Source organism: Elephas maximus, chromosome 10 (assembly GCF_024166365.1).
Source record: "Elephas maximus indicus isolate mEleMax1 chromosome 10, mEleMax1 primary haplotype, whole genome shotgun sequence".
NCBI lineage: Eukaryota > Metazoa > Chordata > Mammalia > Proboscidea > Elephantidae > Elephas > Elephas maximus.
In genome coordinates this window covers 34508362-34536248 of record NC_064828.1, presented here as the reverse complement: position 1 = coordinate 34536248, position 27887 = coordinate 34508362, and the positions used below count along the sequence as shown (strand labels likewise).

Sequence of the window (27887 nt, the reverse complement as noted above, 5' to 3'; positions counted from 1 at the left end):
AAGCTCCTTGGGCTTCCTGGTTGGTGAAAGATACAGATGCATGTGGGAGGGTAGTAGTAAGTCCCTTTTCCAGACATGGAAGCTCTATATTGGGAATCCTGCCAGACCTCACCCTACACATCTCTTCATTTGTATCCTTTTTGCTATAATAAAACTGTAATTGTAAAGATAGCACTTTTGTTGAGTTCTATGAATTATTTAGTGAATTATTGAACCTGAGGAAGTAGTGGGAGCCGGCAGTTCAGAAGTAGGGGACTCTGTGGGCCCCTGAGCTTATATGACTGATGTTCTGAGTGGGCAGAGGGTACCCCCAAATTTGTGGCCAGAAGGGCAGAAGTGAGGGTGCCTTGGGGGCTTCCAAGCTTGTAGCTGATGTTTGAAGTCTTGGGTAGACCTGGCAGTCTGAAGGACTGTACTCTTTAATTTGGTGACCCAGTTATCTTCCACTTTGAATTTTCTGTTGCTATCATGTGTTTTCATTAATGGAAGCATGCTTAATCATTGAGTATGTCTGAATTAAAAAAAAAAAAAAAATTCTTTTTTTTTTTTTAGTATGGATTTCTTTCCCCCTCCCACAAGCCTACCCTAAGTGTTTAGTGGTACATATGAAGCACCATTAATTATACCCAAGAGTCCCTACCAGGGTCTATTGGTACATATGTGTAACAAATAAATATTTTCAAAATTTCTATTTTTCTTACCAAAATTTCAGACACTTCATACAATACCCTGTAAAAACAGTAATTTGTGGTACACACCTGTTTCTCCAGTTTCAAACAGTCATAAAGGCCCCTGCCTTGTGGCAGCATGTGCTGTCACTGGTACAGCAGCTTCCTGATAAGCCCCAGAGGCTGAAAAAAAACTCATGGTCGCTATATGTACTGCTGGGCACGAAAGGATTAACCTGCAAGGTCTGATCTAACTCCGGGTGGTTAGGATCAGAGGAAGAAGTGCTGTGTGTGCAGGTAGTGTCAAAACAGAAGTGGAACAGAGGGGAACTGAATTAAATTGAATAAATTTGTAATGACTCAATTCCCCCCCACCCCACAAGTATATACCCAGAATCTAGGTCTAAAGACAAACAGGCATGCTGCAGACCCTAAAGAAAAATGTTCATAATTTGTCAGACCTTTTTGTTTGCAGCACAATGTGTGCTTCATGGGTGAACTTGGTATATTTGCTACAGGGCAATACTGGATGCAGGTCTAGCTACTAAACCACTGTCTCCCAACAAATCAGATTTTTAAAAAAATAGTACTTACTGAGCTCTTCCTAAATGCCAGTTCCTGTGCCGTAAGCTCTTTTTTTTTTTTTTTTGTCTGGAGATGATGTTTAATCAGTGTTAGGTGCTGTTATATAACTACTGCTGGTATTAGTAAACTAATCAGGACACAAATATATACCAAAGTGAGACAGCATGGTATAAAGAATGTGGGCTTTGGTAAATCAGTGTTTGAATCCTAACAATAATTTACAATCTATATATCCTTGGGTGAGTTACTTAATTTCTCTCACTCTCCATGTCCTGGGGTATAAATGGAAATATTTGCACTTTCAGGGTCAAATGAGATGGTGGATGAGAGAGACTCCAGCATAGTGCTTGCTGTAGAGATCCCACATTTAGGGTAGCCCTGGATTTAGCCCCACTTCCCCTCCTCCTCTCCTTCTGAGTGGTGGGTCTGAGGTTCCTAACATGGATCTGGCCAAAGAGCTGAGCAGAGGGGTAGGATTCTGACCCAAGGAACAAGACCATTGATGCTTTAAGGCTAAAAGGGTATCAGAGTTATACAGCCACAGTAGTCAAAACAGCCTGGTACTGGTACAACAACAGGCACATAGACCAATGGAACAGAATTGAGAACCCAGATATAAATCCATCCACATATGAGCAGCTGATATTTGACAAAGGCCCACTGTCAGTTAATTGGGGAAAAGATAGTCTTTTTAACAAATGGTGTTCGCATAACTGGAGATCCATTTGCAAAAAAAAGAAACAGGATCCATACCTCACACCATGCACAAAAACTCACTCCAAGTGGATCAAAGACCTAAACATAAAGACTAAAACGATAAAGATCATGGAAGAAAAAATTGGGACAACCCTAGGAGCCCTAATACAAGGCATAAACAGAATACAAAACATTACTAAAAATGACGAAGAGAAACCCGGTAACTGGGAGCTCCTAAAAATCAAACACCTGTGCTCATCTAAAGACTTCACCAAAAGAGTAAAAAGACCACCTACAGACTGGGAAAGAATTTTCAGCTATGACATCTCTGACCAGTGCCTGATCTCTAAAATCTACATGATTCTGTCAAAACTCAACCACAAAAAGACGAACAACCCAATCAAGAAGTGGGCAAAGGATATGAACACACACTTCACTAAAGAAGATATTCAGGCAGCTAACAGATACATGAGAAAATGCTCTCAATCATTAGCCATTAGAGAAATGCAAATTAAAACTACGATGAGATTCCATCTCACTCCAACAAGGCTGGCATTATTTCAAAAAACACAAAATAATAAATGTTGGAGAGGCTGCGGAGAGATTGGAACTCTTATACACTGCTGGTGGGAATGTAAAATGATACAACCACTTTGGAAATCTATCTGGCGTTATCTTAAAAAGTTAGAAATAGAACTACCATACAACCCAGAAATCCCACTCCTCGGAATATATCCTAGAGAAATAAGAGCCTTCACACAGATATATGCACACCCATGTTTATTGCAGCTCTGTTTACAATAGCAAAAAGCTGGAAGCAACCAAGGTGTCCATCAACGGATGAATGGTTAAATAAATTGTGGTATATTTACACAATGGAATACTACGCATCGATAAAGAACAGTGACGAATCTGTGAAACATTTCATAACATGGAGGAACCTGGAAGGCATTATGCTGAGCGAAATTAGTCAGAAGCAAAAGGACAAATATTGTATAAGACCACTATTATAAGATCTTGAGAAATAGTATAAACTGAGAAGAACACATACTTTTGTGGTTACGAGGCGGGGAGGAGGGGAGGGAGGGAGGGTGGGAGAGGGTTATTTACTGATTAGTTAGTAGATAAGAACTACTTTAGGTGAAGGGAAGGACAATACTCAATACATGGAAGGTCAGCTCAACTTGACTGGACCAAAAGCAAAGAAGTTTCCAGGATAAACTGAATGCTTCGAAGGTCAGCGGAGCAAGGGAGGGGGTTTGGGGACTATGGCTTAAGGGGACTTCTAAGTCAATTGGCAAAATAATACTACTATGAAAACATTCTGCATCCCACTTTGAAATGTGACGTCTGGGGTCTTAAATGCTAACAAGCGGCCATCTAAGATGCATCAATTTGTCTTAACCCACCTGGATCAAAGGAGAATGAAGAACACCAAGGTCACACGACAACTATGAGCCCAAGAGACAGAAAGGGCCACATGAACCAGAGACCTACATCATCCTGAGACCAGAAGAACTAGATGGTGCCCGGCAACAACCGATGACTGCCCTGACAGGGAGCACGACAGAGAACTCCTGAGGGAGCAGGAGATCAGTGGGATGCAGACCCCAAATTCTCATAAAAAGACCAGACTTAATGGTCTGACTGAGACTAGAGGAATCCTGGTGGTCATGGTCCCCAAACCTTCTGTTGGCCCAGGACTGGAACCATTCCCGAAGACAACTCATCAGACATGGAAGGGACTGGACAGTGGGTAGGAGAGAGGTGCTGATGAAGAGTGAGCTATTTGTATCAGGTGGACACTCAAGACTGTGTTGGCATCTCCTGTCTGGAGGGGGGATGGGAAGATAGAGAGAGTTGGAAGCTGGCAAAATTGTCACGAAAGGAGAGACTGGAAGGGCTGACTCATTAGGGGGAGAGCAAGTGGGAGTACAGAGTAAGATGTATATAAACTTATATGTGACAGTCTGACTTGATTTGTAAACGTTTACTTGAAGCTCGATAAAAGTTAAAAAAAAAAAAAAAAGGTATCAGAGGTATTAGTGAGTTTTATGGATCGAATGTTATCCCCCACAAAATATGTGTTGAAATACTGACCTATGGATATAATGTCATTTGGGAATAGAGGTTTTCTTTGTTGTGTTAATTAAGCTGTATCAGTATAGGGTATATCTTTTTTTAATTTATTTTTTGTTGTTGTTGAAAATGTGCTCAGCAGAACATGCACCAGTTCAACAATTTCTACATGTACAATTCAGTGACACTGATTATATTCTTCAAGTTGTGCCACCATCTCAAATTTGCAAATTGTTCCTTCCCCGTTAACATAAACTCACTGCCCCGTAAGTTTCCTATCTAATCTTTCAAGTTGCTGTTGTCAATTTGATCCCCTATAGATACTTCTTAAAAGAGTACAACACAGCCTGTGCTATAAGCTGTTTATATATATTGTCTTATTTGGTCCTGACAACAATCCTACGGAAGCAGGTATTATAATTATCTCTCATGTGAGATAATTGAGTCACAGAGCCATTAGGTAATTTGCCCAGGGTTCATGGCTAACAACTGAGATGATATGAGTTCACACTAAAGCCCTTGACCATTCCCCATCCACAGCTCTGTATCCATGGGTTTCACATCTACAGATTCAACCAATTGCAGATAGAAAATATTTGGGGGAAAAAATAAAGTTCCAAAGGGCAAAACTTGAATTTGCTCTGTGCCGAGCACTACGCTGAATGTGTGTAAATGAAGTGATGTGGAGGCATCCCCTGCTGTAGCCTCCCGCCATTTCACAGACCCTCAGCCTCTCTCCAGCAGAGGCAGTCGTTCAAACAGAAGGAAGGGATACTGCGTGGTTTCAAATCAGGAAAGATGTGTGTCGAGGCTGTATCCTTTCACCATACTTATTCATTCTGCATGCTGAACAAATAACAATAACAACAACAACAACAACAAGGGATGGCTGGCTAGCTCTGTAAAGCACTACAGCTTCAAGAACTTCAAGATGACAGGCAAATCCACATTGGCTGATGCCTAGGCCACGTCAGTGTTCCCAGGAGAGCTCAAGAAACTCAGAGAAGAGAAGGCTACCTTCCAGAGCAAATCTACAATTGTGATGAAAAAACTATTTATGTAACATTTATTAGGTATTAAATGTATTAGGTATTATAAGTAATCTAGAGATTTAAAGTATACGGGAGGATATGTATACGTTACATGCAAATACTATGCCATTTTACATACAGGACTTGAGCATCTGAGGGTTTTGGTATCTGTGTGGAGTCCTGGAGCCAAACCCCCAGGGGATACCAAGGGATGACTGTAATTGTTAACCATGAGAGGAGAGGGAGGAAGGCTGGTGTGTATTGTGTGGTGGAGGGGCAGCACATGGAGGAAGATAACACTGAGATTGGTGTCTGGAAAGGCCATGGATGTCTTGATACTGAAAAAGTTGGGGAAAACTTATTATTTTTTTTTTTTAGGATATCCATCAACAGAGAAGTGTGACTGTAAGCGCGTGTGTGTGTGTATGTGCGCACATGTGTTGTGTGCCGTAGAGTCAATTCTAACTCATAGCGACTGTATGACAGAGTAGAACTGCCCCGTAGGGTTTCCCAGGCTGTAATCTTTACAGGAGCAGATCACCAGGCCTTTTCTCCTGTGGAGCCGCTGGTGGGCTCAAACCACTGACCTTCTGTTTAGCAGATGAGCACTTAACCATTGTGCCACTAGGGTATAACTGTACTGAAATGGTATTGGGTGAATATAGGACACTCAGATCAAAACATTTTCAGGCCCATGTGGTCTACACCAATTTAGCGTCTCAACATGATGTATTAGCTTCTAATCCCCAAAATGTCTATATGACATTGACCAGAGGGGAGTGTGAAAATTGCTTCTTGAGTTTGTACTGCAACTTTTTTTAAAAACATGGAGAGATTACGATTTGGTTCGTTCAGGATGAAAATACATTTAAATAAAACCCTCAGTGTTCTCAAAGAAAACTCTGAAACGGAAGCCACCCATGAGGCTTGTCAAAACAAACATATCTTGGTGGGTAGAAAAAGGCTATACCCAACAGTGTAATAATAAGTAGCTATCATTTATTGAGCATTGACTATATACCAGATACTTAATACTTGATCAGTACTTGTTTTTAACATTCTCATATAATCCCATGAAATAAGTACCATTAAAGAAATGGAGGGTTCAGTGGGTAGGTAACTGGGCGATGACAGAATCAGGATTCCCACCCAGGTTATTGAACTCTGAAGCCACTGTGCTTAACCAAATGTTCCACAGCATGGAGTGTAGGATGGTTGGGGACCAGAGATCCCATTGATGCTTCATGCCTCCAGGAACCAGGGAGCTCAAGAAGCTGTTTGGTTGAGCCTGCTTCTGGCAGGCTATAGTATACACCCTCAAAGAGCAGAGTTAGAGTAGAATGAGTGACTAGCAGGAGACACTTAGGGCCAGGGGGAAGACAATAGATACCGAGAAGATAAAAAATTATGTCCAAGAGATAAAACCAAACAGCTCATTTTGGAAAACTAAAGCAACAAAACACCCTGCACCCAAATCGAATGACTATGTACAACTTCTCTGAATTTAATTGGCTTACTAAAGTGGGGTGGAGGTATGGGGCATACTGGTTGGGTTTCTCTAGTTACCAGGCTACCAAAGTTTTCCGCTGTTGCTCTGAGGGATGATCCCACAACACAGCTGCCTACAAAGAAATGTTTCAGGAATTTCTGTTGTTGTTTAGGGTAGGATTGGGGGTCTAGAAAAGCAGGCACCAGCAAATGATCCCGAGAGTATATTCTGAACTACAGAAAACTATAACTGTTCAGGAACCCTGGGAGTCCAAAAACTGTTAACTCCCTGCTGAGCATACACAGCAAGAAGGACCATGCCTTGTTCCCCTTCCAGAACATGCCCTCAGAGGAGGCTCCCTGAGTCCCTTCTCCCTGGAGATCTGAAATGGCAAACCGCAGGGCTGCTCCCTGGGATGGGGGTGGGGGCTGCTGGTCGGAGGATTCAAGATTGTTCCATGTTTTAACACTCAACAAACATGCATTGAGCACATTATATGCTAGTTTCTGGGCTGCGTACCCTCTGGTGAGTTTTATTTCCAAGAAGCAAAATAATTACTCAAGTCTATTTTAAGCTGTTTTATTTATAGAATGAGTGAAGATTGAGCTGAAAGGCTTTATCCACCACATCTCATCCCTTATTCTTTGTCACAGTCACAAAGCTTCCCATTGGCTTGCTCCCTGCTTTAGCAGTGACGTCATTCTGGGGGAGGGGGCTTCACAATATGGCCAAGGATGTTTCAGGCAACCTCACACACACTAAGCTGCACGTCGTGCAGGCAGATTATGCAGAGAAAAGTACCCTTGCTGCAGAATTATTAGTGTGTTCTTCTCATCTTTATATTTTTTTCAAAGATGCCCGTTTGTACATCTATAAAATGCATACATGCTTTAGCTGCTTTGTTAGAGCACAGTTCTGCGTAGTGTGTTGACTAAGCCAGGTGATATAGGCAGGTCAGGTTGCCTTAGGGATAAGGAGGCACTTGTTATGTTGGGCCTACTGCTGGAAGAGGAAAGCTTATAATGAATTTTTCTATGATCTTGCATCAGTGTGTTGTAGAAAGGGAGGAACCAGAAAACGATGGGCTTTGGGATAGATAGTCTTGGGTTTGCAAACTGTTCCCCTGTTTACAAGCTTCGTAACTTTGAACAAGTTACTTGTCTGTTCAAACCCATTGCCACTGAGTCGATTCTGACTCCTAGTGACCCTGTAGGACAGAACAGAACTGCCCCTTAGGATTTCCAAGGAGCAGTTGGTGGATTTGAACTGCCGACCTATTGATTAGCAGCCTGAGCTCTTAACCACTGTGCCCCCAGGGCTCCGACTAATCAGTTTACTTACCTGTAAAACAGAAGTTTCTTGTAGAGTATTAAAATCAGGCCCCTAGCCTGTGGTATGTGTTCAATGTGTATTCACACAATTCCTTGAGGACAGGGACTGAGTTTTACTCATTTGCACATTCCCACGTATTTATCCGTGCGTGGTTAAGTGCTTGGAAAGTATTTGTGGAGTAATAGCAGCCAGTCAAAATCAAAGCACTCAACTTCAAATCTGAAAGGGACTTCAGAGATTAACCAGATGGTGACATTGAGGTCTGAAGGTAGACCAAGGTTTCTCAGTTTAGGCACTATTAACTTTTTGAGCTAGATAATTCTTTGTTGTGGGGGGCTGTCCTGTTCATTGTAGGATGTTTAGCAGCATCCCTGGCCTCTACCCACTAGATGCTAGTAGCACCCTCTCCGAGTTATGACAACCAAAAATTATTCTAGACATTGCCATGTCCCCTGGGGGGCAAAAGTGTCCTCAGCTGAGAACCACTCAAGTAGACAAACCCTTTCACAGCTGATACCTGGTTCCCTGGCCAGGCAAGGAGGTGCTGGAGGCCAGATGTGAATCCTTAATGAGCATATTTGAGGGCCCAGCACTCTTAGCCCCTCAGGCCATGATGCCTGTCTTTCAGTAGCTGGTGGGTGTCACTTGGCTCCAACTATTTTGTTAAAAGTCCATGTATGAACAAGTGCTTTCCAATTACCTTCTAAAGCAAGCATGTACAGAGTGGGTGCTCAATAAATACTTTTAGAGATGCAATTATCTGCTGCCCGCCCACCTGTGGCATCTAAAAATTATACCTAGACAAACAGACAAGTGACTCAGAGAATGCTTCATGGTCCTGGCCTTACAGTGCTCTTTTAGAGCCAAGGCTCCCAAAGTGAGCCCATCGTATTCTTCGAGGACTGGGCTGTATCCCTGCTTCTACAGATCCTAGTGATGTCTTATGTTTGTTAGCAGTTTGTAGTTTATAAAGCGTCCCCAACTATATGTGATCTTCCTTGATCCCCACAACAACTCTGTGAGGTAGGTAGAGCAGGAACAATTTGCCCCACACTGTGGATGAAGGAAGTGACTGTTGTGGATTGAGTTGTGTCTCCCAAAAATGCATATGAACTTGGCTAGGCCTGATTCCCAGTATTGTGATTGTCTACCATTCCGTCATCTGATGTGATTTTCCTATGTGTTGTAAATCCTACCTCTATGATGTTAATGAGGCAGGGCTCAACCTATAAGATTAGGTTGTATCTTGAGTCAATCTCTTTTGAGATGTAAATGAGAGAAGTGAGCAGAGAGACAAGGGGACTTCCTACCACCGAGAAAGCAAAGTCAGGAGTGGAGCATGCCCTTTGGACCTGGAGTCCCTGCGCTGAGACACTCCTAGACCAGGGAAGATTGATGATGACAAGGACCTTCCCCCAGAGCTGACAGAGAAAGCCTTCCCCTGGAGCTGGCACCCTGAATTCAGACTTCTAGCCTCCTAAACTGTGAGAAAATAAATTTCTCTTTGTTAAAGCCATCCACTTGTGGTATTTCTGTTATAACAACACTAGATAACCAAGACAGTGACTCTCAGATTCAGGTAGCGTGGCTTGTGAGTGGCAAAGCAAGGACTCAATGGCTCCTCCTACTCTACATCTAGTGTCCTTTTCACTTTTTCCATAAGGAATCCAGAACAGCAAAGTCCTGCAGTACCTTCCACATCTCTGTTCTGCAGGAGATGGCCACGCCACAGGGTATGTGCCCGAGTCTTGACCTGCTCCCACTGCTAAGGCAGCTGTTTGTACAGCCCTGAGGGGAAAATGTGTACAGGGTAAGAGAATCAAAGCCCATGCCTCTGCTTCCATGTTGCTCCCACAGTCCTGAGAAGCCCTGAGATCTTCCCAGACACTTTAAGGAAGAAATACAAAAGTTCACTTCAGTTTTCTCTGGATATTATGGAAATGGCCGGAACCTCCAAGCACCAGGAGGAAGCTGTAACTAGATTTCAAAACTAGCATGAGTTGGTAAGGAACGCCAAAGCCTTTTGGCCCTGAGGGTCTGTTGGGTATTAGAAGTCTGTAATTTCATGTTCTAGAAAATTGTTTGATGGCTGCAACATTCTAGTGTGGACAGGCCTGGATGTGAGTAATGTCTTAATAGAACTCAAATGGGTATTGGCCTACAGGTGGGGAAGTTAGTGATTATTCATGGCAAACGCAGATTTTCTCAATTCTGGCAAGTTTTCTAGTGAAGACTTGCCCACTAATACAACTTGGCCCCTTTTTAATGGAGTGGCTTGCTTGGCTTTTCTTTAAGAGAACAAGCCAAGCTAGGCGTCATTGTCCAGGCATCCTAGAACCCATTTCTCACAAAGATCTATGTGATAAAATGATTACTCTATTAATTGGGGTGGGGAGGTGAGAACTAAAACCCTGACCTTGAGTACCTTGGTGATCCTGGATGGGTATGCAGCTCATTCTTAAATGGGTTTATAGACAATGACTCTAAGAGTAAAAAATTCCCACCATAATCAACTTTCATTCTAAATCTCATCAAGAAAGGTCCATAATCAAGGTAGCAAAGCCCTTTCCAGTTCTCTTTTTTTCAAAGCCACTCAGAACAGTCCCATATGAACAGTATCCAGGTTTAAAGCCCTGCAGTTAAAGTGTATATTGTGGGATTTCTAGAGGAGAGGCTGCATAAAATAGTGGAGTCCAAGGACTTGGCCTCTAGTCCAGGCCCTACTGCACACAGTGTGAGACTTTGATCAAGTTTCTTCACCTCTGCAAGCCTCAGTTTTTGTAAAGGTAAAATAAGAATGACTGTACTTCCCTCGGACAGCTAAGAAAGTTATTATGAGAATCGAGTAAGGTAATGTGAGAGTTTTGTATACCACTATTGAAGGTGGTATTGCAATAGAAGGAAGGGATCAGATCTGTGTTCCAACGTTTTAGTAAGTGTTGTCTGTGAACCATTCTCATTGCCTACAGAAGGGATCAGGTAAAACTGACTTCCGTGTATGTAGGAAGGGCTTTTATTTTCAGGGAAAGGCTTGAAGCTATGACAGAAGATTTAGGTTCTAATCCAGCTACTAGTAACTTACCCTGTGATGTAGGCAAATAACTATGTCTCTGGGTCTCAGTTTCTTCATCTGTAAAACAGAGATAATAATACCTCCCTCATTTCCAAATTTGGAAAATGAGAATAATGGTAGCCCTGCTTTCTTCCCCTGTAAACTGAGGATGATAATAATAGCCAGTCTACCTTCCTCAGTAGTGAAGTAAGTGGGTTGCTTTATTCATTCATCTACAATGCACACTTGACATACTTCACAGGGCTTGGAGTTTCCAAAGAAACAAGTATATGAAATTGCTCTGTGGAGATAAGTTCTGGATTGATGTCAGGCATCATTCACTTGATAAACATTTATGAAGTGCCCACATGGGAGCCCTGGTGGCGCAATGGTTAAGAGTTCGCCTGCTGATCTTACAAGTCGGCAGTTCAAATTCACCAGCTGTTCCTTGGAAACCCTATGGGGCAGTTCTACTCTGGCCTGTAGGATCACTATGAGTTGGAATCAACTTGACAGCTATGGGTTTTTTGTTTGTTTGTTTGTTTTTTGGCCTACTATGTGGCATTTCACAGGTGAGGAAAAGCAACACTGATACTGCTCTCAATGGAGCTTTCAGTCTAGTAGGGAAATAAATATCAATCAAATAACCACACTAAAGATTGTATGTAGTACATATTGCTTTTAAGAAAACTCTTCTTTATGCTCCCAAACATAGCTCTGCTGTGAGTGCTGTTACTTCCCTACAGACGTTCCACAGGTTTCTAAGATGCGGGAAATGTTATCTGCTTCTGGTTTTCTAGGTAGTGGCTTTCTAGAATCAGAAAGAGGCACTCTTCTCCTTCCTGTTCCTTAGCCCTCAGTTTTGGCTGGTATAGCTCCATTTTTATTTTTAGCTTTGTAATTTTAATTTGGTCAAGGTTAAGATGTTTTTGGAGGGAGAACTCAATTTTTATAAAATGAGGACTTTTGTCCCAATGCCAAGCTGCGGCAACCCTTGCAGTCACTTTGGTAGCTCCATGGAAGGTTATGTTATCCGAGAATGAGGGGATACAGGAATAGGAGTCGACCCCTCCACTAGTGTGGTACATCCCACATTCCCATGGCTTCCGCAACCCAGAAAGAGGGAGAGAGCACACACACTCTGGAAATGTCAGAGCTAAAGCAGGAGAAGAAAAGGGCTTACTGATCCCGATTACAGCATTTGTTTTTCAAGAGCCCTTAGTGGAACATTGACTTGCTTCATTCCTGAGAAGATCAGATCTTTTAAATAACATCCGCTCCCTTTCTTCTCCCTTGTAACAGCCATGCCTGGCTGTAGGAAATGCCTAGCTGTTCCTCCCTCCCTTCTCAGCACCTTAAAGACCAAAGTCAAACCTTGTTTTTTTCCCCTCCTGTATTGATTGTTTTTCCAATCCCTTGAGCTAGTTTTATAACCCTAGTACTATTGCTCTTCTTGGCTGCCTTTGAAATGCCCTGTAGATCACACTTTTGATAAATTTCTCCTGGGCGAGGAGTTTACTGTCATCTTTCAGCAATATTAGCAACCCCACTTGTCTCATTCTTTCACCATCCAGCACTTGGTGCCTTACAAGGAACAGCAGCAGTTTTTGCAGGTGAAGAGCTCCCTTGACAAGCTGTACATGTCCTGAGTCCTGGGTTACTACGATCAGGTCTTTTAGTATCCACAAACCCTACACTTCATGCAAAGCACATATGGAGGCTGGCTGACGAGAGAGGAGGACTGAAAGATGTCCCTGATTCTTATCATAAGAAAAAAAAAATTTTTTTTTTCTTATCATAGGACTTTAAAAAAACATTTAAGAAAAGGAAGAATCTTTAAGAGCTGATGGCACTCAGAATCTCTCTCTCTCTCTTTTTTTTTTTTTAATCTTCTCTTTGCCTGATATTGACATCACAAATTTGAAGAGGAGGGATTGTGTCTTGTTTTAGCTGGGTTTCTACAAGCAGCCCTGTTCTGTTGGGGTAAAGTGTTAGCACCAAGAAAAGGAAGGAAGGCGTATTTAGGACAGAAATGTGCTCCCTTTCCATCTGCATGTAGTTGGTGCTGTGGCCTCTGATTCTATATTCCAGTCTCATTAGTCGTTGTTTTTATGCCCTTCTAGACTCCTTCCTTCTCCCATTTCTCATCTCACACTACAATGTTTTTGTTTTAAAAGGGTGGCATATTCTGCATCCCAGAGGAATGGAAAGCTACTGCTTCTGGAATGAGAATAACCTCTTCTCTCCCCCTTTGACTGCAACACATGGGTGCATGGCCGAGGATTAAAAATTGAATTTTGGTTTAGAAATGAAAGTTTCAAGGCCGGATTGAAGTTGAGTTAGAGTTGTGATCCAAAAGTCAGTTTCCGAAAGCTGAGCATAGACTCCTATACTTTCTATCTCATTCAGCCTAGTACTGGTTCCAAATCACTGAAGAGAGATGGTGGCAATTTGAGATGTCCTCAGAACCTCATCAAATCCATCTGGCCTCATAATATTCCAGCTCTGCATCTCTACCTGGATCCATTTAGCCTCTGCTTCTTCCCTGAGGAGGATCCCTTAGGCATTTAGTGGTGTAGCTGGCAAGGGCACAAAGAGAGAGTTTTCAAAGCACCCATCCAGTAGACCCTGACCACTGCCTTTAATCATAAGAAGTAGATGAAGAAAAACTGGGGAAGAAGCATATCAAGAGCTGTCCCCACACTCATCCCCTGCCCAGCACATATCCCAAAAGCAAACCCTTCAGTACTTGCTGCTGGCTGAACCTCTCAGGAGAAAAGCAGCCCCCTGCTTATAGAAGCAGAAGTGGATTAGTGGGAAGAGCATTGGATTAAGCATCAGGAGACTCGGATTTTAGGTCCAATTTTACCCATCAGTAGCTGTGGAATTTGGAGAAAGCCACTTAACCCCTCTGGGCCTCAGTCTCTTGGTTTGTAAAATAAAGACGGAAATACCTGCCTTTCTTCCTCTTCCTGAATCCCATAGGTTGCTGTGAGGGTCACATGAAATAAAGGAAGGAATGACCTTTAGAATACAGTGCTGAGGCTTTGCACATATTGTACTCCTACAAACCATTTCCAGACTATTAGAAATGTCTTTATAGGGTCATTTCATGCTCCTCACTAAGGGTGGGGCTGTCGAGTCTGGGGTAGAGGCCAGCCTCCAGGGGTGCTGTTTAGCTTGTAAAAAAAAAAAATCCCCAGTCACATGTGCCCACATTCTGTCCAAAGGGTGTTGCCCTTTGGCTCATTTTTGAAGCCATCTGGACGGCAACTGGTCTCTGAGAACAACCTGCTTTGCCAACCTTGCTATTATATATATTTTTAGTCCATCTTGGACCCTTGGCATCTTCGGTGGACCACATGTAGCCCAGCCAAAAGGTCCTGAAATTCAGTACTTGCTCCACGACTTACTACTGTGTGGACTTGGGCAACTCACCTAATATGTCTGAGACTCAGTTTTTTCTTCTGTAAAATGGGAGACATGATACCTGACTCCACAGGGTGTCCCGAAGGTTAAATGAAACATGTGAAGTACCTGACCAATTTCCTGGCTAAATATATGCCAGTTCTCTTCTCCTCTTTACCCTACTTCTAGGGAGAATTATTTCTAGACACCCTGCCTAAAGATGGTTTATACATCCCAAAGGCATTTTAGAATCGGGTCAGAGATGAAACTACCCCTGCAAATGCCAGTCCCGCCAACTGTGCCTCCTTACCCTTGGTGCCTTGTGCAGGGAACATCATCGGCTCTGGAATCTTTGTCTCGCCAAAGGGCGTGCTGGAGAATGCTGGCTCTGTGGGCCTCGCGCTTATCATCTGGATCGTGACGGGTCTCATCACAGCTGTGGGAGCCCTGTGCTATGCCGAGCTTGGGGTCACCATCCCCAGATCTGGTGGTGACTACTCCTATGTCAAGGATATCTTCGGAGGACTGGCTGGGTAAGAAGCTCTGTGGGGGCCTGAGTGGGGAAAGAAGAAGGAGTGCACAGAAAGTGGTCAGATTGGAGGAAGTCAAGGCCAGGGATTTCCAACCACCAGTGTGACGAGCAGAAGTGGAGAACGGGATTTCTCTTTTGTCTCCATGTCATGGTGCTGGTGTAGCCTTGTGTCCCCTTGATGCTCCCAAGAGTGTAGAGGAACCAGGCTTGCAGTTTTAATCTCTATGTTGATTTTTCTGGGCAAATTCAACGAGTGAGGGCAAATAGAACCATATGACAATGCTGACCATAGACTCCCAAGGAAAGCAAGTCACAAATACAAAGCTGTTTTATCTTAACTAGTAAGACTGAACTGCCTGAGATACAGGGTACCCTCTTCTCTCATTATCAAGGGTAATGGTCCCCCTCTAGACCCAGGTCCTGATTTTGAGTTTCATCAACTTCTGCAGCCCTGCTGTGGAAGAGCTCAACCCTAACCAATGGGCAGAAAGGTATGGAGGCTGTTTCTCCTGTAAACCCCATCCTGTGTCTCCACTGGCAGTTAGTTAAGTAGCCACACCCTCAGCGTGTCCTGGCTGTCAAAATTCTGGAGTTGTAAAATTTCTCTTTCCATTCATTCCATTGGGTGCTGGGAGCCAGAGTGGGAGAGAAGAGATGATGAAAGGAGAGGGGAGAGAGAAGGAATGCCAGAACTTGTGTTAGTACTAGTTGAAACTTAGCTCTTTTTTTATTAAATCACTTTATTGTCATTTCAGAGGGCTAGGTGTCTCATCTGAGGGTGGCTGGGCTCCTCAGCATCCCTGAAAACACTCCCTCCCAAGGCTGCCCTTTGACTTGCCCAAGCTTTTCCCAGATGAGTTGGAATCCCTGCTATGCCTGTTGGCAAAGGGTGGGGAGGATCTCCATTGCTGTCCTGGGTCAAGTCCTGTCCTGTTCCTCCCTCAGGTTCCTGAGGCTGTGGATTGCTGTGCTGGTGATCTACCCCACCAACCAGGCTGTCATCTCCCTCACCTTCTCCAACTACGTGTTACAGCCACTCTTCCCCACCTGCATCCCCCCAGAGTATGGCCTTCGAATCCTGGCTGCCATCTGCTTATGTAAGTGTCACCTGGGCCTTGCCCTCAGGGCAGCCTTCCTGGTGGTTTGATGTCTGTGATTCCCTTTCCACTCCCTCTTTCTTTCCTTCCCTCCTTTTTTTTTTCCCCCTCTCTTTTTTTTTTCCTTCAACAGCTTACAAGTGTGGTTTGAATGAATGGATTCTGTATACAATTATCTGGTGCTTAAAAAAAGAAAAAATCTTAAGGAGCTGCTCAGAGGCACAGTAATTTTCACTGGCAGAGTTCTTTACACAACACAAAGTACTTTCACCTGTATTATCTGGTTTCAGCCTCATGACAAATCCATGAGGTAGGCTGGGCTGGTCTTATCATTTTTTCCAGCAGATAAGGAAGCAGAGAGTCAGGCAAGTGACTTACCCGGGGTTGCAGGCCCTCAGGAGAGCCCAGGTCTCCTGGTTCCTTCTCCTTTCATCTCACCACACGCCCTGGCTGCTTCTGGCCGCTCCTAGTAAGATTTTTCTGGCCTCATAACAGCAGATCCTTCTACCTCAACTGGCCAGCTCACACTTTTTAAACTCTTGGGAAGGAGAGTTTAAATGGTGTGAATCGGGGATACAAAGATGCGTTGCCTATGGCCTCTACCTTCAATGAGTTTGCTGTGTAAGTGGGGAGAAAAGCCAGATATACAGAGCCTATGGTTAGGATTGCAACTGCAGTAAAAATTCAGAGGGGAAAGGTCTTTATGATGTGGAATAAGGTAGAGAGGCTTTATAGAGAAGTTCTGCAAAACCGTGTTCCTAAGAAGTCTCAACCCTTAGTCTCTGATATCAGGGGTCTCAATGGATTGGGGGGTATTCACATCTTCCAATCAAAAAACTAATTTCTAAAGTAAATACTTGGATATGCTCCCCTTCTGGAGCTAGCTCAGTCCCCAGCTTCTAACACACATACACTTAGCTGAGGGCAGTGACCACCTGGCCATGCCTTTCCCAGGTTTTTTCCCAGGTTGGAAGATAGGAGAGGCCTGTGCCTGTCCCAGGCCCTCTGGCAGGAGGAGGGATCACCCACCCATCCTAGTAGCCTCCCACAGGGCAGGCAGCTGGGACCCAAGAGGTGGTCTTGGCAAGTGGGCCCTCTTTGGCCTTGGTGTTCAACCCAGGGGTAGAACCCCCATCAGCCAGGCCACCACGGGTACTGTGGGGTCAAGACACTTGTCTGGGGTATATTCCTTGTGCTTGGTCAGGCCTGCTTGCAGATCTGGAGGCCAAGAGATGTGGGCTCCAGGATGAGGCTGCCTGAGTCTGCATGTCGGCTCCACCATTTTCTAACTGGGGAGAGTGCTTGGCCATGTTGCCCAGCCCCACTGTCAGACAGGGGTGGTCATCCCGCCTGCCTTTGGATGAGATAACAAATGGGATCCCTCAGCACAGTGCTGGGTACCTAGTGCCCCAGTCATCAGTCACTGAGGGTGGGCTGGGGAGTCATCAAGCTGCTCGGGCTAGTTTGTCCTTGCTTGCTAGCTGGATCCAGAACTGGGCAGGGAGGGGAGTGAGGGGGGAGCGTGGGAATGCAGGAAGAGCTATGTTTCTGCCATCAGATAGGCTGGGGTGGGGGGAGGTGGGAAGAGGGACCACATGAGTGCTGGCCGCTGCGATTTTCAGCAACTCGTGCACACAGACACAGCTTCCTTTATCCTGCTGATGCTGCTAAAGTATCTCAGACGAGAAGCCACCCTTACCCTTTAACTAGAAAGACGGAGCCCTGAGGCTGTTCAGTCTGTCCCTCGGGAAGAGGAACGAAGGCAGCCCGACCCTTTCGCTTCCTTTGCATTCCCCAGGCCTACCAGGGGCAGGGTAGCCCTTGTGCAAAACCCCATTGCGGGGTAGTGTAGTTCCGTGGGCTCCCTCTCAGGCCAGAGGCTCCAACCCTCCCAGCAGACAAGAATCTCTCCTGACTGCAGCCCAGCTCCAGATAGACAGGTTGTACACCTCAGCCCACCACTGACCAGGACACTTGGGAGCAGCTGAACCGAGGAGAAATTTAGAAACTCTGACTCATGACAACAATGACAAGATCCTCTCTTTGCCCGATTTCTGCTGTGGTGTCAAAGGTTCAATAAAGCTTACCTGGCCTGTCCTCTGCAAGGAAATCTCCAGCTGGACAGTAGGCAATCTTAGGCAGAAACTTTCAGTCTCCTTGAGATGTGTGTTCAAGTACTGTTTCACCTTTACCAGCAAAGAAATCGTCTTAAGCCCTTTTCATTCCCAGGTTTCTTCCTCCTTATTTCTTTCAGGGGTAACAGAAGACAGCTACTGCCCTCACCTTCTGCCCTACCCCTTTCCTCCCAGATGTAAAAGTGAGTGGTGTGGAGCCCCACCTCCTCTCCCCAGACCCTCCCAGCTGCTTTGAATCTGTGCACAGAGATTCTATTTTCTGGTTTGTTGAATACCATTTGGGTTTTTTTGAGCCTACTTCTACAGGTCCCTCAAATCATCTCTTAAGGGATCTAGAAAAACAGGAACCAGGCTGTTCAGAAGGCTTGATGGATGCTGTCTTTCATTACATGCTGCTGGTATCTCTTATTCCAGCACCCCTCCCACCCACCCACATCCACCCCCACCACGTCTTCTTAGCAGGTGCCAGGAAAGCCAGCTGAGTAAAGTAGGTCCAGCCTTCTTTGGATGTACAGCCAGGATCTCTTTGAATGTTAAACTGGGAATAGTGAATCTAGCCCTTTTCTGGAGAGAAGCAGTGTAGAGACTTGGAAATGGTATGGAGGGATTGCATAGGAAGACGCATAGGATTTACAGAGGAAACTGCTTTCTGCCATCTCCTTTTGCAAAGCTGATGGCAGGGCTCCATCCACTCTGGAATTAGAGGTTTAGAGGAAAAGGCCGCTACTCTTTGGAGAGCTGACTCGTATAACGGAGAGTCAGGCTCCGGGAGCCAAGAACGGGGCACAGATCCCAGTGGGGAGAGACGTTATGGCAAAGCCTTCAGTTGGGGTTTGCTGTGGGGGGGAGGAGTTGAGGTCAAGTCTGGTTCCGTGGTGGGGCCGTTTTGGAAAGATCTGATGAGAAATGCTGGTGGGATGAGCCAGACGGTGGGGGCGGAGAGGCGGAAAAAATCTGCTGTAACCGGCTTGCCCGCACAGAGCCAGAAGTGGGGGGACAGGGGGAGGGGTAGGAGAGAGAAGGAACTGCAGCTTTGGATCTTGCTTATGCAACTGCAGCTGCACACTTTGACTTATTTTACTACTTAGGTCAAAGCTGATTATTCACTGCTGAGTCAGCAAAATATTCCTAGCCACCAAGCAGAAAAAAAAGAAAGTATTTTACATTTTAATTAAATGAGAAGCCTTTCTCCCTTCTCCTGAGCGAGCATATTAGCAGGAGGAGGGAATTAGGAAAGAGGGGACTGGGCAGTGATAGAACTTCATTTTGGTGTCTTATGTGGTTTGCTTGGGTGCTCTTTCTTTTTTCTTTTCTATCTTCCTTCCTTTTTTCTGAAAATTATTTTGCAAGAAGTAAATGACTGTAGTCTGTATATAAAAATTCAAGTGATATATAAAGACAGTTAACTGTGAAAGCCTCCCCTTATCCTGTATGTAGGGTCACTATGAGTTGGAACCAACTCAACGGCACCTAACAACAACAACTACGTCACCAACCATGATGTCTTTCTCCAGGGACTGGTCCCTCCTGATAACATGTCCAAAGTATGTGAGATGAAGTCTTGCCATCCTCGCTTCTAAGGAGCATTCTGTATGTACTTCTTCCAAAACAGATTTGTTCATTCTTCTGGCTGTCCATAGTATATTCAATATTCTTTGCCAACACCATAATCCAAAGGCGTCAATTCTCCTTCAGTATTCCATATTCCAGCTTTTGCATGCATATGAGGCAACTGAAAATATCATGGCTTGGGTCAGGCACACCTTACTCCTCAAAGTGACATCTTTGCTTTTCACGGTAATGCTGGATAGATATCTTTACAGTTCTAAATAAAGTGTAATTATCTATATACATATCTGGGTATGTAGCCATATATATTGATGGGTTATTTTCTGCAGCTTGGTCTTTTATCATCTAGCCACATATTTTGGCTATTACTAGAGGTTCTAGTTATACACAGAATAACTCAGGGTTTTCCTTTGGGATCGTTTGTCCTCTCTTCTCTGGGGAACTGAGCCACCTTTCATTCAGGCAGCTCCTGGCCTCCTTCATCTCTTTCCGGGCTGGGGTCGCATCCAGCATCTGGAGTAGAATTTATTTCCCATTCAAGTCTCCCTCCTCTCCCTTGAATGTCTTGCACTAAAGAAGCTCCTTCTCCCAACTTCTTTCTTGTCCTGAAAAAAAAATTTTTTTTTTTTTTAGGGCAATAAATACCCTGCATGTATTTCACAAGTAAAAAAGTGCTTTTCTCTTCTAATCTGTTAGATTCCCAGATTCCCAAAAGGCTGGTTTTCCAGGGTTTCAGATTTCTCCCTCTTCCTTGAGCTGTTTGGAGAGGAAAGGGATTTACTTTCTGTGTTACTTCTAACCCTAAATTATTCTGCAATTCCTCTGCAGAAAGCTTCTGGGTCCTTGATGCAGGATGCTCTGATAAATAAACTTATGTACGTTATTTTGAAAGTCTCTTGCAAATTAGTCCCATGACATCAGAGGATTCAATAATCTTTCCTAACATCTAAATCCCTCAATCTCAGTTCATTTTCCCTTGAGGCTCTGTATTCTTTAGCACCGTATTTATCCCTAAGCCTAAACCCATCGCATCAGATACCTGGGCAGTGCTGCCTTATTGCCCTTCCCTTTTCCCCAAAAAGCCCCTTGGGTATCTGATCAGCCTTGTGTATATGAATCCAAACAAATACATATTGACCTAGATTTAATTCCCATACCTTTAAGTCCCTTTTTTTCTCTGTGCATCTTCTAACTACCCAGCATTTAAAATATAAACATGTAGATAATCTCTTGATTTTTACTCAATGGTGAATGCAAATAAAATCTCATTTTTCATTTTTATGATATATTAAAACTAAAATTATTCTGTAAATAGATTTTCTAGGGAAAAAAAGAAACCGGAAATCCATCAGTTAATCACCATATGACCTCCTACACTGAGTGGAGATGAGGTGTTATTACAGAGAGTCTTGGAAGGCACAGGCAAGAGCTGGCGTCAAGAAAGAAGTGGCCTGTTGGAGAAAAGCAAGTACTTTTGTGTGGGTAAAGCCTAGGGAAGTGACAGGAAATGAGGCTGAACAAGTGAGCAAGAGCCGGATCTTGAAGGATTCCATATGTCATACAGAGAAAAACAGATTTTACCCAAGGAATGGGGAGCCACTGAAGGATTTTGAGCAGAGGAGTGAGATGATTAGGGTCATATCTGAGTAAAGAAAAGACCATAAAATTTGAAGCAGGGAGACCAGATAGTAGGCTAAGCACTTATCCAGGCTGGTAAGGATGGAGAAATGACAAAAACAAGAAACAAAGATTTAGGAGTAACATATTGGTCGACTGACTTTTTTTTTTCTTAAATTTTATTTATTTTGTTGTTGTTGGTAATATACTCGGCGAAAAATACTCCAGTTCAACAGTTTGTACATGTACAATTTAGTGATATTTCTTACATTCTTCGAGTTGTGCGGTCATTTTCACCCTCCTTTTCTGAGTTTTTCTTCCTCGATTAACATAAATTCACTGCTCCCTAAGGTTCCTGTCTAATCTTTTGAATTGCAGTTGTCAATTTGATCCCACATAGATAGTTCTTAAAACAGCGTAATGCTCAAGGCAGGCCTTTTTTACTAATTAAGCTAAACTAGTGTTCAGTTTCTAGGTGACTTCAGGGAATATTTTTGGTTTAAGGTTTAAAGATTATCTCAGGGCAGTAGTTTCAGGGGTTCATTCACCCTCCGTGGCTCCAGAAATTCTATAGTATGTGAGAACTTGAAATTCTATTCTGCATTTTCCCCTTTTTGGTCAGGATTCTTCTGTGGAATCTTTGATTAAAATATTCAGTAATGATAGTTGGGCACCATCCACTTCTGGTTTCACGGCAAAGGGAGCAGTTGTTCATGGAGGCAATTAGACACACATTCCGTATTCTTCTTCTCCTGACTCTCCTTCTTCCTCTGTTGCTCCAGGTGAGTAAACCAATTGTTGTGCCTTGGATGGCCACTCATTAGCTTTTAAGACCTCAGGCACTACACAATGAACTATCGATTGACTTTTAAGGGGGAGGAATTCTAGCTGTCTACAAATCAAAATTAAATGTGTTTTAATTTAACTGTGTCCAGTGTTTGCGATGAGTGGTTAGAATGTGTTTTCTCTATTTCTTCCTTCCACATTCTCCCACGGCTCTGAGGAGCAGTGAGTAGTCTCTGGTTAGAAGTATTCCTCAGGGTGGTTACTCTAGGATCCTGCTTGAAAGCCCCCTGTAGAGGAGTATAACTCAGAAAGAGATTGGGGCTCTGCCTTAGTTTCCTAGTGCTGCTATAACAAACAAACAAACAAAAAACCACAAGCGAGTGGCTTTAAAAAACAGAAATTTACTTTCTCATACGTCTAGAGACTAATAGTCCAAATCAGGTCTTGGCCATGTAGATCCCTTCTGTGGACCTCTCTCCTAGTTTCTGGTTTCTGCTCACAGTCCTTAGCATTCTTTTGCTTGTATACTCATCCTCACATGGCGTCTATCTTGTGTGTGTGTTTATGCTGTTCTTTTTTTAAAACATCACTCAGAAGTCATTAGGTTTAGGACCCACTCTACTCTGGTATGACCTTGGTAGCAAAACAAAACTCTTATTTCCAAATAGGGTCATATTTACAGGTATAGGAATTATGACTTCCACATTTCTTTTTAGGGAACACCATTCAGTCCCTAACAGACTCTTAGGAAGTATCATATAAATGAGAATGACAAAATTTTATTCATTCAACATTTATCAAGTACCCATGATGTGCGAGGTACTGTTCTTGGCACAGGGGATATAGCAGTGAAATCCAACCCCTTCCCAAAATGAAACAAAGTAAAACAAAAAAAAACTTGTTCTCATTTGAAGCAGCAGCAGGAGAAAATTAAGCCGTCTCTCTTAATAAGTACTTTTTGGCTCCACTTGTGTGTCCTCTAGAGGTACTGTGGAGAATACAAAATCATGCAGTCATTATCAAATATTTGCTTGTCTGCTCTGCTCCAAGCACTGTGCTAGGCATGGGAGTATTTAGTTCCTGAACTAAGCAACTCACAGTCCTATGGATGATTCCAAGTATACAGGGAATTTCAGTTCAAAGTGGTAAGTGCCACAGAATGACAGGGAGCTTGTAAAAGAAATGGAGTCAGGGGGCTGCAATTAAAGAAAGTTTTGGAGAAAGTGACATATATGTTGAGGCTGAAAGAACAGTTAGAGATAGCCAGGCAGTGTCCAGTTTGGAAAGGAGGGAGGAGTGGGATGAAATGGGGAAAACGTTCTAGGTCAGAACAATTAACATGTGTCATGGATTGAATCGTGCCCCCCAAAATTGTGTGTCAGCTTGGCTAGGCCATGATTCTCAATATTGTGTGGTTGTCCACCATTTTGTGATATGATGTGATTTTCCTATGTGTTATAAACCCTATCTCTACGATGTTAATGAAGCAGGATTAGAGGCAATTACGTTAATGAGGCAGGACTCAACCTGCAAGATTAGGTTGTATCTTGAGTTAATCTCTTTTGAGATATAAAAGACAGAATAAGCGGAGAAACAGGGGGACCTCCTACCATCAAGAAAGCAGAGCCGGGAGCAGTGTGCATCCTTTGGACCCCAGAGTCCCTGCACTGAGAAGCTCCTAGACCAGGGGAATGTTGATGACAAGGACCTTCCCCCAGAGCCGACAGAGAGAGAAAGCCTTCCCCTGGAGCTGGTGCCCTGAATTTGGACTTCTAGTGTACTAGACTGTGAGAGAATAAATTTCTCTTTGTTAAAGCCATCCACTTGTGGCATTTCTGTTATAGCAGCAGTAGATATCCAAAATAACATGTGCCAAGCTCTAGGGACAGCCCTTTGTGGGGGCAGGAGGGTTGCAGGTAGTTCAGAATAGCCACAGCATTGACTGGGAGGTAAGGGATGTAGAGAAAAACAGGGACTTGGTCATGAAGTATCTTATGGACCATGCTGGAGACCGAACTTTACCCAAAGAGCAATAGGAAGGCATTAAAGGGTTTCCAACAAGGGAGTGACATTATCATACTTGTATTTTAGAAGAATCATGTTGGCTGCAAGGGTGAAGGATGGATTTGGTGCGTTACAGAAATCCAGGGTAGAGGGTAGCGATGACAATCATGTGAACCAGGGATGGGGCAATGGAGGTAGAGATAAGAAGTATCAGGCATTTAGAAGGTAGAATTGGCAGGAAGGGTGAGGGAGTCAAGGATAACGTACAGGCTTCTTGTTAGGGATTCAGTTGAAATAAATCAAGGATGACACTGGATCATATTTTAATGTGTTCTTACTGGTGCAGTTCAGACTGGGTTGAGCTGGTCCGTCTATCTTTTCTATCCTTCTCTTTCACCCACCAATATTTAAGATCTGTTGTTGGGACTGGAGGAAGGCATCCCCTGTGTTTGGACTGCATGTCTATAATGGTAGAGTAAATGCCCATTCTTTGATGCCATTTTTTCCCCTCTGAGCCTCATAAGGTCTCTGGAGTATACCTTGTGGCTATAGCCCTGGAAATGAAAATATCTTTTTATCATCATTTATGTTTCTGTAACAGCATCTGAGTCCTGAACTCTGAAAAGAGCAATATTGGTACAGTACTTTGCAGATTATAAATCGTAGCAAGAAGTCACGTATATTACAGCAAATTCAGGAGTTTTATGGAGATGGTTGAAATGGCAAATGTTTTGTTGTATATATTTTACCAAAAAAAATTTTTTAAAGGACTTTTATGGAGGTCTTCTTCCCTAGAGATCCACTAATGTATATCCATTGGTCAAAACCTAGTCTGTTCTCAGACCAGATTATTCCCTCACTGGCTATCTAAGAAGTCAGGGTCTTCTTTTTAGTTTCTGTATAATTCCTGGTCCAGATCCCATTCTCTTTCTTGGCTTCCCACAGTGTTTCTTCTGGTTTCCAGCTTTTACTCAGACTGGACCGAACTAGGAAACCCTGGTGGTGTAGTGGTTAAGTGTTATGGCTGTTAACCAAAGGGTCAGCAGTTCGAATCTGCTGGGCACTCCTTGGAAACTCTATGGGGCAGTTCTACTCTGTCCTGTAGGGTCGCTATGAGTCTGAGTTGACTCGTCGGCACTGGGTTTGGTTTTGGTTTGGACTGAACTAGGTGCGGAGTTCTGCCATTCAAAGGGTGTGCCTACATATATATATAGCCCAAGCCCTGAAAATTGGGAATAAGAGGTCTTGTTTCTTGGAATTTGCCCACTCCAGGTTGGAAGAATAAAGATCGAGTTTCCCTGAAACAGAATTTTTGCTGGAGTCCAGCTTCCACCTTGGTTACTTTCTTTAACCAGCCTAGAAGCCTGAATTCTCCCCTGGCCTTTTGTTGCTGACTCTGAAAGACCACTTCGTCCTTTCCAGAGAACCTAGTACCTGTGGTTTATGAAATCGCCCATTAAGTGTGTCTGGTGAATTTTTAAGGGTTAATGTGGGTTATATCGCATACCCAAGAGCATCAATCAGAAGACTTATCACAGTGAGGTCTAGTGGTACTGGGGGTCTTGGGGGAAAGAAGGGAGGCCAAAACTTGTGTTGAGAGTTTAGCAAGTTTGAGCACTAGCTGCCCTCGGAATTGGGTTATAACTGAACCAATCTTGGGAATTTTATAGCCCACGTCCAGGTTTATAGACCTCCATGTGCGCTAACAGCCCACAAGCATCCCAGTCTGAGTTCCAACCAGGCCTCCTGGGACCCACACCCTCTTCTCCAACACTGAGTATGAGGGAGAATCTGGCTCCGCTCCTGAGCCCAGTGCAGCTCCAACACCCTCCTTGCTCTGTGTCTGGGTGGCACCAGCCCTGAGAATTGCGGAGTGAGATAACAGGAATTTTTCAGGCACAGGCTGGAAAAATAATGAGGAGGATTAAAATGGGGCTCTCCAAGGTACTTGTATGGCCTGACATGTTGCGTCTGTGTTTTCCAGGTATCCAGTTTTTCTCTTTTCCCCTCCTCAGCTCAGGAGCCATGTTAGCTAATGCCGAAAGAGAACTACTCAGCTCTTGGAAAATGCTGAACTGGGTGTTGGGGCTTCTTGGCTAGACTAAATGCTAGATGGTGATTCAGCAGAAACTCCAGGTCCAGCAACTGGCACAGAGGGGACAGGATAAAAAGGAAGGGGAAGAGAGAGAGCCAGGAAAGGTAGGGGGGAGGGTAATGTGGGCTGGAGCTTAGCTGAAAGTGTCCAGGAAAAGCTGTGTGATACAGGACCTCCAGCAGCGCCCAATAGCTTCTCTGCACCCTACCCCCTCTGCTTGTTTGTCCTTGGAGGGGAGGCGCCCTGCCGGAAGGCTGGGATCTTTAGAGAGGGATCTGAGATTTCGAAAACATTGTCAGTGTTTTGAGATAAAAAGGGCTTTAGAAGGGCGGATGTTACTGCAGTGTGGTAGGCAAGATTTATTTAAAAACCAAACTCCCTGTTGTGTACCCTATAGACACTGGGACCAAAGCTTAGTTTACGAGGAAGGGCTGCTTTGATATTTTTTGTTGTTGCAGTTTTGTTCTGATGCTTTTGTCTTTCACCAGTCAAGTTATTTACACATACAATAATACAAACCTGTTTTAGGTAGGCAGGGTGCCTGGAAACTCTATAACGTGGCTCCTCAGCCATATGAAAAATGTCCCAAGCCCAGGCCGGCAGGAATATGTGCCCAGGTTGAGGGTTGTAGGGGGCTGGCTCTGTGTCTCCCCGCTGCAGCCCCCTGCCCCAGGCTTCTCTGACTTCCGAGGAGGAGAGATGACTCAGCGTGGCCTGTGCCCACGGGCAGAACTAGAACCTTATCAGAGCCTCGGGTTGTGTGCCTTAGAACTCAGACAGGGCTTGGTGTTTTCTTTGCCTATCAGCACCTTTTGGCAGCCGGCTCTGGTTACCTCCGAGATCTGGAAACAGCTCAGGTTAGACAGGCCAAGCCTTAGCAGCTTTTCCACAACTGGAAACACGCGCCCAGTTCCCGCCCGGAGCCGCTGTCGGCCAAGGAGGCCGGCCAAGCCTGTCCCACAGCCGGTTGTTGCCACACCCCGTCCCCAGGCTGGGCGCGCCGCTGCTCCTGCGTGGACCTCCGCAGGACTGACTGATCAGAAGGGTATCTCCTCACCCGATTGCTCCGGCTCCATGAGGCAGGGAGTCAGGGGGAGCTGGCCTGAGCGTGACAGAAGGCAGAGAAGTACCCGTCCCAGCAAAAGGTGAGACAGAAACCAACCCTTCTGGCAGGCCCGTGACCCGGTGAAATTTACCGCTGTTTCAGAGGGCAGGGGTGCACCATTCCTGAAAGGTGCTTATTTTGAAGTCCTGGAGAGGAACAGGGTGTTCTAATTTCTACAAAATGTCGTCACTAGCTTCCCTTTTCAGCATCTGTCTGCTTACTACATGCCATCTTTCTTTTTTTTCTCCGCCCTGGCCACTCTCTAGCCTCCTTTTCTCAAGCCCTTTTTCTCTCTCACTCTTGTTTTGTATTGCTCCGCCCCATCCTTCCTCCGCGCAGTTGGTTCTTAAAGGGCACTCTTTCCCTGTCTTCTTCACCATCTGTCTTTATGGACTTTGGCAAGCCTACGCATCTTTTTTTTTTTCTGTCTACTGCCTGTTTTCACTTATCTGAAAAGATGAGGAGGGGAGGTCTTTTCCTAAAGGAAAACAAGTGTTTTCACCCGCCTGTAGCCCACTCCTAAGAAAGGTGCAAGCCAATGAGACCAAGAAATCCAAATGGAGTTCCCAGGGTTCAAAAGGGACATGGGATGATGACACTGACAAGG

At 44.3% G+C, this 27887-nt stretch overlaps 1 protein-coding gene across 2 annotated transcripts in view; it reads left to right on the top strand.

Annotated features, from left to right (window-relative positions):
- Positions 1-27887, top strand: part of SLC7A8 (solute carrier family 7 member 8) — a 62692-nt gene that overhangs the window by 10676 nt on the left and 24129 nt on the right. For both annotated transcript variants that reach the window (XM_049897963.1, XM_049897962.1), the window contains 2 exons: positions 14669-14873; positions 15818-15969. In XM_049897963.1, the coding sequence (XP_049753920.1) occupies positions 14669-14873; positions 15818-15969 (357 nt within the window). The remainder of the gene's footprint in view (positions 1-14668; positions 14874-15817; positions 15970-27887) is intronic.